Below are 15,580 nucleotides of genomic sequence, written 5' to 3'. Positions count from 1 at the left end.
GGGACATGTTAAAACCATGTCCTTGACAAATGTGTGGAAACAGTAAAAAAAAAAAAAAAAGAGAGAGAGAGAGAGAGAGAGATAGATAAATGGATGTTAATTTTCTTAAAAGGGGTTGCAATAGTTGCTTTATATACTGTATCTTGTAGTGAGATTTGTGACTGCCACTACAAAGCCTTCTAACTCTTTCCCCGCCAGCATTTTTGAAAAAAGTTGAACAGATATCAAATTTCAAAAGATAGAACAGATCCCATGCTTAAAAAAAAGAAAGAAAAAAAAGGAAATGTTATTCTAGCTTCATGCATTTCTTTTCTTTTTTTTAAATCAACACTTGAATGTGGGTAAGTTTAAAAAAATATATATATTTTGAGTAAAAAGCTAAGAAAATTGTGTTTTTGTCAAAGACATCTGGATCGGATTCAGAACGATGCGTAGATCAAGTCCATCAACACCTCGAAAGCTTCACAGTCCTATACCTAGACTCTGGTCAAGATTTCATTTAGTAACATTAGGCAGTTTTGATTTATATGCTGCTGTTGAATGTTGATGATCGATTCATTTTACATATGCATCTGCTTACATACAATATGCTATCCCTTGTTTCTGCTTCTTCTTCACCTGTGTTTTGATCATGAGATTATACTCTTTTAGAAGATGTGTCACCTACTGTATAACAGTGAAAACACGGAAATGGCGTGGAAGCGTTGTCTCAAAAATGACGGAAATTGCCGTCAATGTGAGGGAAAGAGTTAAGATGTTAAATGCACAAAAAACGAACTACTGTACATGAAATCGGTTCCACTTGGCCCAGTCCGAGCGGTGCTTGAACCGCTAAAAGCCAGCATGTGAGTCGGGCACGCTAACAAGAGCACTAAAGACCACAGCCTCTAGTCTAGAATCAGCTGCTAGTGTGCCTGAAGAGTGAGATTTACCAGCACAGCTACAGTCTCTCTACCAGCTGGGCTCTGTTACACATTACTGTAACATTGAGTAGTCTGCACGCACACACGCACGCCCGCACACACGCACACACACACACACACACACACTCAAACACACACACACACACACAAAGAACACCATCAACCTGTTTTTTTTTTTAAGGCTATTCAATTTCTTTTTATGACTTTTTATTATTTAAATTACTTTTTTTTTTATTACCAGTAGCCAGAAGGCCTATTTAAAAATAAAATTACAGTCACACTTTAGTTTAGGGTCTCACTATTAACTAACTATTAACTTTGACATTTGCCTTAATAAACTCCTAGTTACTGCTTATTTATAGTTAGTAAGGTAGTTCATTTTAGGTATTGGATGGATTAAAGGCTGTGGAATATGGTCATGCAGAATAAGGCATTAATATGTGCTTTACAAGTACTAATAAACAGCCAATATCATAGTAACGTGCATGATAATAAGCAACTCATCAATAGAATTGGACCCTAAACTAAAGTGTAACCAAAATAACTTCTATTGTTTGTAGTATGAGCAAATATTAATTTATATCCCTTAACCATGCAAACAAACCTGCATGTTTACATTTTCATTAAAAGCTTATGGGGTCGTATTATTATTATAATTATTATTACACAATACTTTATTTTTAATTTTTTATGCATTTTATGTATTGATTTATTTAGTTAAATTACTGATACAAATACTGAATAATGGTGTTACCAGTATCTCTTGGATTACTGAAAAAGGTTTTCGGCACCACTAGACTGAAAACAAAACATTAATACCAGCTCTTCTATATGACTGACATTTTTTTATGTCTTAGACATGTAACCTTTGAATGATCTAATGTGTGTTTGTTTGAGTTTTTGCAGATGTGTGGAAGATCTAATGAATCCTGATGAATTTGATTAAGCACAGATAAAGTCAGGCCTGATTTGGTGCGTCATGTGAGCAGCTGTAAACAAACACAGTGGTTTGTCTCAATGTTTAATTCTCCTCATTTTGCTGTAATGTAGTCAGAGCCTTTAGTAAAGCTATAGTCTAAATGCATGACCTAATGTACCACTGATCAATTCATTCAGACATGCTTGTGTCTTTGGTCAGAAAGACTGCAAGATGCTGACCCTTAATTTAATTATGCAGAAACATAGGGGAAAGTGGGGTGAGTTGTGCCAGTTTTTACTCAAAGTGACTTTAAAGTGAGGCCATGGCAGTAATGCCTTCAACTTAAGGATGTACATATATTTCAGGATGTGGTGCATCCCTGAGAACAAAAACTTTGGATCTGAAATGAATTGTTTCAGAAATATAGCTCTTGGGAAAAAAGTGGTCTCATGGCACAACTTGCCCCTGGTGCGGGGGAAGTTGTGCCTTTGGGGGAATACATTGGGGGTAAATTGTGCCAGTGATTTCTGAAGTAAAACAGAACATTTTAATGTTATGAACCGTAATGCTATATGAAAGCAAGATAAATTCAATACAAAATTACTCATTTAAGGTTTATTTAGATATTGTCACCCTGGAATACCATAGCATGCGTTTTTCCTACTACGGTCAATTGCATAGGGATTTTGTATTGAACATAACTCTGGATCACAGTGTCATAGAGACAAGGGGGTGGGCTCATTTTACTCAGACGACCAATCAGTCTCTCAGGATCATTGTGAAGCTATCAAGCTACGCCCTAGCAACCATTTAGAGCACCATAGCAATACAATATATGATATTTGTGAATCATTTCAGGCAAAAAGGCTTTGGCAATAGATGCCTGTTGACATAGCACTGTCTGTCAATTATGTAACATATAAGAATAAAGTGACTAGGCTAATTTCTAAACATCCTATTGTGACATAGGCCACTTAAAAACGGAATAAACTTCTCTTTAATAACATAGTGCAAACTCAAAACTGAAATCAGTGTTAGCTAAATTAAACAAATAGCAGGCAGTCCTAAGTCAAACAATGATGAGGCATGCCCATCTCCTCACTTCTCAAGATTATCCCCATGCATGGGCGTCGGAACCATTGTATACGGGTGAGACAAGACCCACCCACTTTTTAAGACCAATGATATTGGACCCATTTACTTTTACCGTCTCTGATTCAGCGCATTTGTCTGTTCGCTCTTCAGAGCGCCGTCAGTCAAATCCATTCCACTTGAGGAATTCCCTAATAAATTAAACTCCATTTCCGCTGAATCGCTACATTACATTTCTCAATGAGCCGCAACTGACGAAAGTAACCGCCCGTTGTACCCTTCCAGTCAAATATTGCGTTGCAAACATCAATAACAGCTTTAAGTTGTCATTGCTGCTGGCAAATGTCCATGGTATTAGCGGGATAATCCACGGATAGCTGTGCATTTAATGCACGACGTGGAGGCAAAGAACCGCCCGACGTGAAGTGGAGTTTAGTTTACTTTAATTAAAAGGCACCAGAATACATGAAATGGTATTTACTCCAGTAAAAATTTTCTGGGGGAGGACCCACCCACTTTTTTTTTTCTTCCGACGCCCATGTCCCCATGTGAGTATATAGGTCTAGGTGGTCTGGATCTGGCACAACTTAACCCAGGCCCTTTGGCACAAATCACCCCAGACCCACAAGGGGATTCACTAAAGTACAGGGGTTTCAGTACCGCGACGAACACGGGGCGTTTTCGAGGGTGTGGCCGTCACACCCCTTTCCAAAAAAAAAATATTATAATTTGCAGGTCAGCGCACATGCGCAGAATATAGTGCCTTCTTCCCGCGCGCTTTTCAAATTGGAAACCAAACTGAAGGACGATGAAGAGCAGACGGGTCAACATTAAACAGCCATGGACAATCAAGGACAAAACAGCGAATTCGGTAACTGTTTTTGAACTTTTATTATGATCAAAAAGCAAACGGTTTTGTAAAAGATGCGATAGAATTCAAATGTAAGGAGTGGTTTCATGTGATAACGTTACCTGTCCTAACTGAGTAACATGCATCAGATTCAAATGTGTGTGTGTGTGTGTGTGTGTGTGTGTGTGTGTGTGTGTGTGTGTGTGTGTGTGTGTGTGTGTGTGTGTGTGTGTGTGTGTTTAGGGGCTTCATGCGAGATACCTGTCCTAACTGAGTAATGTGTGCATCAGATACCTGTGTGTGTGTTTACAGGGGCTTCATGCGAGATACCTGTCCTAACTGAGTAATGTGTGCATCAGATACCTGTGTGTGTGTTTACAGGGGCTTCATGCGAGATACCTGTCCTAACTGAGTAATGTGTGCATCAGATACCTGTGTGTGTTTACAGGGGCTTCATGCGAGATACCTGTCCTAACTGAGTAATGTGTGCATCAGATACCTGTGTGTGTTTACAGGGGCTTCATGTGAGATACCTGTCCTAACTGAGTAATGTGTGCATCAGATACCTGTGTGTGTGTTTACAGGGGCTTCATGTGAGATACCTGTCCTAACTGAGTAATGTGTGCATCAGATACCTGTGTGTGTTTACAGGGGCTTCATGTGAGATACCTGTCCTAACTGAGTAATGTGTGCATCAGATACCTGTGTGTGTGTTTACAGGGGCTTCATGTGAGATACCTGTCCTAACTAAGTAATGTGTGCATCAGATACCTGTGTGTGTTTACAGGGGCTTCATGCGAGATACCTGTCCTAACTGAGTAATGTGTGCATCAGATACCTGTGTGTGTGTTTAGGGGCTTCATGCGAGATACCTGTCCTAACTGAGTAACGTGTGCATCAGATACCTGTGTGTGTGTTTACAGGGGCTTCATGCGAGATACCTGTCCTAACTGAGTAATGTGTGCATCAGATACCTGTGTGTGTTTACAGGGGCTTCATGTGAGATACCTGTCCTAACTGAGTAATGTGTGCATCAGATACCTGTGTGTGTGTTTACAGGGGCTTCATGCGAGATACCTGTCCTAACTAAGTAATGTGTGCATCAGATACCTGTGTGTGTGTTTTACAGGGGCTTCATGTGAGATACCTGTCCTAACTAAGTAATGTGTGCATCAGATACCTGTGTGTGTGTTTACAGGGGCTTCATGTGAGATACCTGTCCTAACTGAGTAATGTGTGCATCAGATACCTGTGTGTGTGTTTACAGGGGCTTCATGCGAGATACCTGTCCTAACTGAGTAATGTGTGCATCAGATACCTGTGTGTGTGTGTTTACAGGGGCTTCATGCGAGATACCTGTCCTAACTGAGTAATGTGTGCATCAGATACCTGTGTGTGTTTACAGGGGCTTCATGCGAGATACCTGTCCTAACTGAGTAATGTGTGCATCAGATACCTGTGTGTGTGTTTACAGGGGCTTCATGCGAGATACCTGTCCTAACTGAGTAATGTGTGCATCAGATACCTGTGTGTGTGTTTACAGGGGCTTCATGCGAGATACCTGTCCTAACTGAGTAATGTGTGCATCAGATAGAACACTAAGTACTTTACTATGAATATTACTCTGTTTGCCATTTCCCACCAGACTGGCTTCCATCATCTTTTCAAATATGCTCATCTTCAGAAGAGTACATCACAGGCATAGTTTCTTCAGAAGAAGACCTGAAACTTCTTCTGGAAAACCACAAACGGGCAACTGGCACATCTTACACTGTTTGGTAATTTATCATTTCTAAATTAACTTGTTTATTTTTTCATCATTTATGACCTTATGGAAAGTATTGTTATGAAGAACATTTGTTGCGTTTTATAGACATGCACTTAAGACAGCTACTTTCATTAAATAAATCTTTATTTACAGTTTTCTCATAATTGAACCCTATTTGCATGAAATATTAGAAAGTAAAATAAAGGGAATGTGCTATGAAAAGTATTAATTGCCTTTTTCTTTAATTTACTTCCTGGTGACAGGTCAGATGACAGTAAAAAAAAACTAAAAGTGACATCCCGATTTATCTGGAAAGTGGAAGACTATTCAAAACACATTCCGCTCTCTGTGAAAAAAAGAGTGATATATGCTTGCCAGCATGGAAAAAACTACAAAACGGTCCCAAAAACAGATGAGTTGGTATGTTCTAAAGTCTGCACACATTTTCATGAGCTTAATGTATGTTGTATGAGATTGGGAAAATTAAAAAACAGGTAATTCAAGTCCTTGATTCTGATTGGTTGAGCTGCATTCAAAGGAATTGTAAGTTACTCGATAAACATACACATGTGACCTAATTACATCAGTATTTCTGTATGAAAATATTTTTATGGACTAACCTTGGTATAAAAGCAATAAGGTAAGTAAGGTAGCCGTGTTTTACAGTGAATTTAGAACAGCTAAGTGCCCCCTGGCTATTCTAAATTATATGTAAAACACTACTTCATCGGGGCTTAATGCTTTCATTTACTTTTAGACAAAATAAGCAAACCTATTTTTTTATTATTACTTCTATTTTTGCCAGGCCCTAGAAATGTAGTGATTATAGAAACAATTTGTCTTTCAATCTTCAGCATACTGAACATGAATATATCAGCAGAATAAGATTTCACATTCAAAGCAGCAAGAAAGTTGATTGCCCAGCAAAACTATATGTCAGATATATACTAAGGTAAATTTAACTGTCATGGCTAATTTAAATGCACTCATTTAATATTTATAACTTTATTACCATTATAAAGGTAAAGTTTTGCAACCTAATACATGGGACTACTTAACTGGATATTTTTCAGACAGATACTAATTATGGTATGTTGTTCTTGGCAGATATGACAACTTTGCTGTTGGAGACAAAAGTTCTAGAAGTGAAAAACAAGCAGCTATAAAGAGGCTTATGGAGTCAATAAAAGAGAAATCCACTGTCACTTCTAAAGTAATTCATGTCAAAATACCTTTGGAAGAAGCACACAAAAAGCACAACACTTCAGAAAACTGTCATTTCTCAAATAAGATCCATCAAGGGGTGCGTGACAAAATACATGAATATGTTTCACTTGGAATGACCTCTGTCCCTTTCCTGAAGAAGGTTCTGAAAACCTTTGTCCAGAAAGAGCTTTCTTGCATGGGAAGTGTTCTACCACACCCACAGGACCCTTCATACTACCCATCAAGCCATGTTATTCAAAACCATGTGCACCAGGCCTTACTTGCTGGAAAATACTCTGGCTTTGATCAACTTCAACTGGAAAAGAAAATTGATGAATGGAAACTAACAGATTCAGGTGCCCAGTTTTTCTTTAGGCAGTGCACAGAGAACTACAGACATCAGACAGAAATTCATGTTGAAGTGAATGCACAAAGAAGTGGATTTCCAGTCACCGAAGACTCTGATTTTGAGGAGATACACACACCGGAGACGACAACATCACAAGAAACATTCTTGTTTATTCATCAAAACATACAACAGCAGCATTTACTTGAGCGTTATGGAGATATGGTCCTACTTGATGCCACCTACAGAACTACCAAATATGCATTGCCCCTGTTTCTGGTTGTTGGTCGGACTAATGTTGGCTACAAACCGATTGCTGAGTTTATACTGTATGTGAAAACGAGACAACCACAGCGATAGCTGAAGCTCTTACCATCCTGAAACAGTGGAACGTGCATTGGGAGCCAAAGTACTTCATGCTTGATTATTCACAACAGGAATATCAAGCTCTGGACCATACATTTCCAAATGCACAGAAGTATTTATGCTCATTCCATCGTGAGCAAGCTTGGATACGGGACAAGGTACAGTCCAGCTGAAGTTAGTTATTACTATCATTTTTTTTATTTTTTTTATACCAGAATTCCATTATAGTCTTTGGTTTTCATTATAATCCTGGACATGTGGTTATGTATATTTTGGTTTTTTTTTTTTTACTTTTCATTATAAGTAAACCAATACATCCTTAAATTTACATTTGAGTTTTTCAAAAACATCTTTCAAAATACTTTCAATAGTGTATTACATTGTTTTCTTAGTTTCATTTATTTGCATTTAATTTGTACTGTTAATTAGTCATCTGAAACATATAGGTAATTCCTATTTTTACAGTGTTTAATTTAATATCCCATATACTCTCTTTCTGGCAGCCAAGAACAAGTTGTCCCTCTCTGAGCAAAGTGAACTACTTGGCCATCTGCGTGAGATAGCTAGTGCCCCAAGTGAATCATCATGTGATAGGGAGGTTGACAGACTGAAGGAGAGCAATGTTTACAAGAAGTCATTTGAAGTCAGACATTATGTTGATACAAGGTGGCTATGTATTCGGGAGGTGAGGTACTGCACTGGACATGTTCCGTGTTCAATTGTTGTACAGTACATTTAGATTGGTATAAAAGGGACAGGCCAGCATTTAGTTTTCTCTAAAATTATTACGCCGTCAACACCAGACAGACACAACAAAAGCAAGTCATCATCATCACTGATTCAGTCTACATGTGATTATGGTAGTTGCGCTGAGTCTAGGAAATAGATGCCTCAATCTATTTTTCCCACTGCCTGGACTGGTTTAGGATATTCGTTTTTATGCATCCAGTATAGACTGGGTGTAATCTTAATTTTTTTTTCTGCATCGGCTACCTTTATCAAAGTAATATGTTCTTTTCTTTTTCAGCGGTGGTGTAGGGCCTTTGTGCCACAAGGATTCTCTGTGGCAGTGACCACCAACAATGGAGTTGAGGCCCTCAATAAATCATTGAAGAGCTTCTACCTCAAATTTTCTGGCACAGGAAGTCTTACATCTCTGCTTGAAACTATGATATGCGATTTCATCCCTGAACAATTGCTATCCTACAGGAGACTCAACTTCATCTACAGTAGTGAATGCAAAACATACAATCCAGATGTGCCAACATTCCTGAGAGACAGGCCCAGGAGTTTTGTCAAACATTGCTTAAACAGCATCCAAGCAGCTTCCATCTATACAAAAGAGCATGTCGAGGTACTTGGAAAGGAATCTTTCAAGGTGAAGAGTGAGACCACCTCTGCATGGTACAGAGTAGAACTTGGAGACTCGGAGTCGGAACGGTACCCATCTTGTGAATGTGTCCTCTTCAAAACAACGTTCTTACCATGCAAGCATTTCTTCGCTGTTTTTAGCCACTCTGACAAAACATGGGGAGACCTTAGCCCAGTCTATTGTCGAAGCCCATATATAACTCTGGATTTCAGTGTTGCTCTAACAAATCCACCAATCACAGCACTCAAGAAGACTTCTCTAGTGACTTTTGTGTTAGTCCTCTTCCTTACCCAAGGAAACAGACACACAACAGTGAGCCACAGTCAACTGGTGTAGGAGCAGATCAGCAGCGCTTGCGCGAAGAGCTCAAACAGTTACATGATGTGTCATATATGTGCACCAACAAGGAGGCAATTCAGAATGCATCCTGTGTTGTTCATGAGCTTTGTAAAACACTCAAAGACAGTTTACCTAAGGATCATGGCCTGGTTCTCCAGCAGCAAGAAACTGTCAAGCAAAACCTTCGGGCTTTACCAAGTCGCTGTAAGAAGGCCAAACAAAAAACTGTCAGAAAACGCAAAATGAGAGCGATGGCAGTTGCTAATGAAGGTTTGTTATATTACAATTAAATGGTGTATATAAAATCAAATTTTTTTTTTTGATCTTGTAGCATTACAATGCTATATAATCATTGTTTGTCAAAGGGTTATTTTTTGTAAATTATGTATTTTTCTTTTTTGTTTTGTTGACCTGTCAACTTGGTGTATAGTACATATGACTTGTCTTGGCATTTGCCAACCTTTTAAAATTTCATTGTTGAAAATATCTCTATGCTCTTTATTCTTTTTCATATTCTGTTCATTTCCTTATCAGGTGATGGCCATTTCCATAAAAAGTCTAAGACGACAGAGATGGACAAAGACCAGGCAATATACAGTTACATTACTATTAATGAATCTGCTATTAATGGTTGAAATTTAAGTTGTTTGTGATTTTCTCCTCAGTCATGTGGTGTGGAGGTCTCTGTGGAAGAAACCAGGAAAGCATCCACACTGATAAACTCTGACAATCTTGTGAACCATAGTGAAAACTTACCTAGGTTAACAAAGGTGAGAATATGATTGTGAAATAAAATGTTCTGTCAATAACATCTGTCCACTGAGCAAATTCTTTGAGCTTGTTTATATATGTACGTTGCATTTGTTTTTAGGACATGGCATCAGAGGTGAGACATATTCTGAAACAAGATGACCCAAACATGGTAATAAGCACAGCTTTCAAACTATGCATCAGACAGAGCGACCTGGCAACGCTGGAGGAGGGTTCCTGGCTCAATGACATGGTAAGAGTGTAAGTGAACATACAGTAAGATTAAATATTACCTTTATTTATGATTATCCAGTACACTTTCTTTCTCAAAAAAAGAAAATGTTCATAATGAATCAAAATGCAACTACTTGCTTGATGACTCTGCATATTTCGCTTACTTTTTAACCCCTCCCCTCTGACCAACTACCATCGACATCACTTTTGATGAATAGATCAGTTTTTTTTCATGTGTAAATTCTTTCTGTCTCAGTCACATTATAGAAGTAAAGTCAGTTGTAATTGTGTACATTCACATTGACTTCATCCAGCATAATTCTTTTAGTAAACTTGTCACGCTTTTTATCGTTCAATAAATATTGATTATTATTTTTGGGATAAATGGTACTAATAATATTGTAGCTAATAATCTTTGTTATATATCTATCACTGTTTTGCTTGTTTGCATTACAATCACACAGACATCAAGTTGGACTCAACAATCTCTGATTTCTTTAAATATTGGCATTGGTCTGATTAATCTGAGCATTTTAAAAAGCTCTGTTGGGGATATGTGTATTATGATTGTTTTTACTCTTATGTTTTCAAGGTTATCAACTTCTATTTGTCTCTGATAATGAAGAAGAGCAATGAACAGCAGGAAGGCATTAAAGTGTACTGTTTGAGCACATTTTTCTACCCAAAGCTTCTGAGTAGTGACGGACATTTTGCAGGCAATGCAGCAGTGAAGAAATGGACAAAAACAGTGGATCTCTTCCTCTGTGATCTAGTTCTTGTTCCTTTGCATCTTGGCTTGCACTGGGCTTTGGCTGTAAGTAATTTATGAATAGCAATGCCTTTGTAACACATTGTTACTATGTCTATACACTATTAAAAGTATAAAAATGGTATATATATACTTTTTCACTATTTAAAGAAAAACTTTTACCTCCATTTGCTTATCACCAGGTAATTGATTTCAAATCCCAGACCATCCAGTGCTATGACTCCATGGGTCAGAGACATGATGAGATCTGTCACACATTGTTGTGGGTTATGTCCAATTGCAACTTTGGTTTTTAACCTCAAACTGCTTTCAAGGCTTGTATGCATGTCTCATGTGTGATTAATTTACAGGAAATACCTCATGGAGGAACACAAAATCAAAAAAGCCTGCTGCTTTGAGGCTTCCAGATGGACCATCGGCCGAATGAGAACCAACGTATGCATACCCTCATATAAGAAGTTATACAAATATTATTTAAACTGTGTCCTTTTGTTAACCGTTATACTTGTTTCTAGGCAATTCCCAAACAGACAAATGGAAATGACTGTGGTGTGTTTATCTGCAAATATGCAGACTTCCTTTCTCAAGGAAAGCCACTTACTTTCAGACAGGTACATGATCAAACTACAATATTTATTTTTCTCACAAACTTTATTCTTAACACTTGTTTGACTTTATCAATAACCATATCTATCCACTAACACACTAGTTTATACCTCACTCTAAACTTAGGACTAACATGGAACACCTTAGCAACTATATCACTCACTGATAAATCTTCAAAAGCTTTTAATGTTTTGTCAAAATCCATGATCAAAATTTGTCTGTACATGATTGTTCTCTTTTTCCATATAGTGTGACATTCCAGTCATACGGAAGGTGATGGTGTGGGAGATAGTACATCAGAGTATCCTGTAAAGAATGTGTCCTGAGACATCCACAAGCTGAAATCCTGCCTTGTTCTGCTTGCTGTTGTAACCCGTATTTAGTTGGGACTTTTATGTTGGCGGGCCTGCAAACTCCCAACTTCCTCAAAGTGACTGGTTGCTGAGTTCACTTCCTCTGTGTCTCCACTGTGGCTGCGGCATGGTTTGTTTGGCATCCCCAAGCAAACCTAAAAAAGTGATTCAACTTTAGTGATAATAGTGATTCAAGCTATGAATACTCGTTGCTGCTGCTTTCTAATCAGAGCCTTTGTCTGATTTCACTCTGTTTAAAACGTCGGGTCACGCCTGGAGACCTTGCGTTGGTCATTTCAATTACAAAGGTCAGGTTTTTTTCCTGGATTAACAAATCTCCATTCTCCAATTATGGACTCTTGAACTCTCGACCCGTCCTAATTCAAGGACTCTGATCGAGATGGCGAGCTAAGAGAACTTGGATTAAGAGAACTTGGATATATATGTGGTAGGGTAACCGAACCACACATTCACTGCGACTGAACACTTCCCTATCTGGATTATCGATTGCTCAATTCGTAATTAATTGACATTTCACTAGACCTGGTCCCGGCCGTGGAACACATTGTGTCGGGTTAAGTCTTTGTTTCTTTCTGTTTTTTTTTCCCAAATCATTGGCAGCGCACTAATCTGCCATTGAACTGAACTGTAAGTCGGATTGTTTTGTATGTGTCATTGAAGTTATTTTGTTATGTTGTTTATGTATTGTTTATGTTGATTATGTTTTGTTATCTACTGAATACATACACTCATACTAAAATCTAAAATCTATGGCTCCAGTGTACTCATTCACAACCCAGGCTCCGTGACGAACCATCTTCTGTTGCCAGGGGCATCCGCAGTCAATTGCCTAGCTTATATACGTTACACTGTCAATATTTGATATTTTCTTTTTTTTAATAAAGTTGAGTATGAACAAATAGTTGTCAGTATGTTGTTTTAAGATAGCAGTGGAAAAGTTAGTAAATACCTAGGTTTCTAGGTTTACCTCTAGACTTTACAGAAGTTCTAAGATAATTTCAAATAAAATCTATATTTATATTCTAATAGATATACTAGAATATACAGATTTTATTTGAAATTCTCTAAGAACGTGTGTAAAGTCTGTGAGCTAATTAAAGAAGCATGAATTTTGCATAAAAACATTATTACACAAGCCCTGTAAACACACACACAGGTATCTGATGCACACATTACTCAGTTAGGACAGGTATCTCGCATGAAGCCCCTAAACACACACACACACACAGGTATCTGATGCACACATTACTCAGTTAGGACAGGTATCTCACATGAAGCCCCTGTAAAAACACACACAGGTATCTGATGCACACATTACTCAGTTAGGACAGGTATCTCACATGAAGCCCCTGTAAAAACACACACAGGTATCTGATGCACACATTACTCAGTTAGGACAGGTATCTCGCATGAAGCCCCTGTAAACACACACACAGGTATCTGATGCACACATTACTCAGTTAGGACAGGTATCTCACATGAAGCCCCTGTAAACACACACACAGGTATCTGATGCACACATTACTCAGTTAGGACAGGTATCTCGCATGAAGCCCCTGTAAACACACACAGGTATCTGATGCACACATTACTCAGTTAGGACAGGTATCTCGCATGAAGCCCCTGTAAACACACACAGGTATCTGATGCACACATTACTCAGTTAGGACAGGTATCTCGCATGAAGCCCCTGTAAACACACACAGGTATCTGATGCACACATTACTCAGTTAGGACAGGTATCTCGCATGAAGCCCCTGTAAACACACACACACAGGTATCTGATGCACACATTACTCAGTTAGGACAGGTATCTCGCATGAAGCCCCTGTAAACACACACACACAGGTATCTGATGCACATGTTACTCAGTTAGGACAGGTATCTCGCATGAAGCCCCTGTAAACACACACACAGGTATCTGATGCACACATTACTCAGTTAGGACAGGTATCTCGCATGAAGCCCCTGTAAACACACACAGGTATCTGATGCACACATTACTCAGTTAGGACAGGTATCTCGCATGAAGCCCCTGTAAACACACACACACAGGTATCTGATGCACATGTTACTCAGTTAGGACAGGTATCTCGCATGAAGCCCCTGTAAACACACACACAGGTATCTGATGCACACATTACTCAGTTAGGACAGGTATCTCGCATGAAGCCCCTGTAAACACACACACAGGTATCTGATGCACATGTTACTCAGTTAGGACAGGTATCTCGCATGAAGCCCCTGTAAACACACACACACAGGTATCTGATGCACATGTTACTCAGTTAGGACAGGTATCTCGCATGAAGCCCCTGTAAACACACACAGGTATCTGATGCACACATTACTCAGTTAGGACAGGTATCTCGCATGAAGCCCCTGTAAACACACACACAGGTATCTGATGCACACATTACTCAGTTAGGACAGGTATCTCGCATGAAGCCCCTGTAAACACACACACACAGGTATCTGATGCACATGTTACTCAGTTAGGACAGGTATCTCGCATGAAGCCCCTGTAAACACACACACAGGTATCTGATGCACATGTTACTCAGTTAGGACAGGTATCTCGCATGAAGCCCCTGTAAACACACACAGGTATCTGATGCACACATTACTCAGTTAGGACAGGTATCTCGCATGAAGCCCCTGTAAACACACACACAGGTATCTGATGCACACATTACTCAGTTAGGACAGGTATCTCACATGAAGCCCCTGTAAACACACACACAGGTATCTGATGCACACATTACTCAGTTAGGACAGGTATCTCACATGAAGCCCCTGTAAACACACACAGGTATCTGATGCACACATTACTCAGTTAGGACAGGTATCTCGCATGAAGCCCCTGTAAACACACACACAGGTATCTGATGCACACATTACTCAGTTAGGACAGGTATCTCACATGAAGCCCCTGTAAACACACACAGGTATCTGATGCACACATTACTCAGTTAGGACAGGTATCTCGCATGAAGCCCCTGTAAACACACACAGGTATCTGATGCACATGTAATAGGCTTAACATTATGCCATTTTAATAACTGACAGTAGCCTACATTATACTGTAGCTAGGTTTATAAGAATCATGCAATCAGTGTAAACAAGTGAAGCGCTTTTATTCATATTGTATTACATTAATAGATGGGTTGAGAAACATTTCTGGTCAGTAGAGAAAGGTTAAGTTCATCCACTTTTCCTGTACTAAAACAGTTTATTTTATATTTTTGTTAAAAGTGTGACCGGGGATCATGTTTTATCCCAATATTTCAGATTGATTTAATGGCGCGATTGTGTAATATATTAGCGTGTGATTTAGAAATAATTTACTTTGACATGACATAAATACTCAATTTGAACCTTAATTGTTTCTATTAGCGGCAAAAAAGAAAACACCGACCGTTGGCGTATCCATAGAGACAGTATATAAACAGTGTATCCTCGTACACTTAGTGCGCATGACCGGTGACCTATGCAAATTCGGAATTAGGAGAACGCCTACTCTACAACGTCACAATTTTTACGCTGTACTGAAACCCCTGGAAATAAGTGACAGCCACCCACAAGTTTGAAAAACTAGCATGATCCAGCAGTTAAGAGCTAACATCATGCTAACTGTATAGACTCATTGTGTAGCCTACTAAAGCA

General features: G+C 38.8%; 2 protein-coding genes across 2 annotated transcripts; both read left to right on the top strand.

Annotated features, from left to right (window-relative positions):
- Positions 1-3,757: 3,757 nt before the first annotated feature.
- On the top strand, positions 3,758-7,464 carry LOC309505296 (calcium-responsive transcription factor-like; the record flags this gene model as incomplete). Its single annotated transcript, XM_082178673.1, has 5 exons — positions 3,758-3,805; positions 5,430-5,562; positions 5,816-5,972; positions 6,407-6,504; positions 6,660-7,464. The coding sequence occupies exons 1-5, from the start codon at positions 3,775-3,777 to the stop codon at positions 7,462-7,464; spliced, it is 1,224 nt and encodes a 407-aa protein (XP_082034799.1). The 5' UTR covers positions 3,758-3,774.
- A 1,622-nt stretch (positions 7,465-9,086) lies between these two features.
- LOC309505295 (sentrin-specific protease 2-like) lies at positions 9,087-11,852 on the top strand (the record flags this gene model as incomplete). The annotated part of the gene is made up of 9 exons (XM_082178672.1): positions 9,087-9,451; positions 9,716-9,768; positions 9,847-9,951; positions 10,053-10,184; positions 10,758-10,979; positions 11,117-11,196; positions 11,285-11,369; positions 11,450-11,545; positions 11,790-11,852. The coding sequence occupies exons 1-9, from the start codon at positions 9,235-9,237 to the stop codon at positions 11,850-11,852; spliced, it is 1,053 nt and encodes a 350-aa protein (XP_082034798.1). The 5' UTR covers positions 9,087-9,234.
- Positions 11,853-15,580: the final 3,728 nt, after the last annotated feature.

This window comes from Leuciscus leuciscus, assembly GCF_965113295.1.
Source record: "Leuciscus leuciscus genome assembly, chromosome: 8".
NCBI lineage: Eukaryota > Metazoa > Chordata > Actinopteri > Cypriniformes > Leuciscidae > Leuciscus > Leuciscus leuciscus.
Note: the sequence above shows the minus strand (reverse complement) of the source record. Positions and strands in the feature narration are given on the sequence as shown.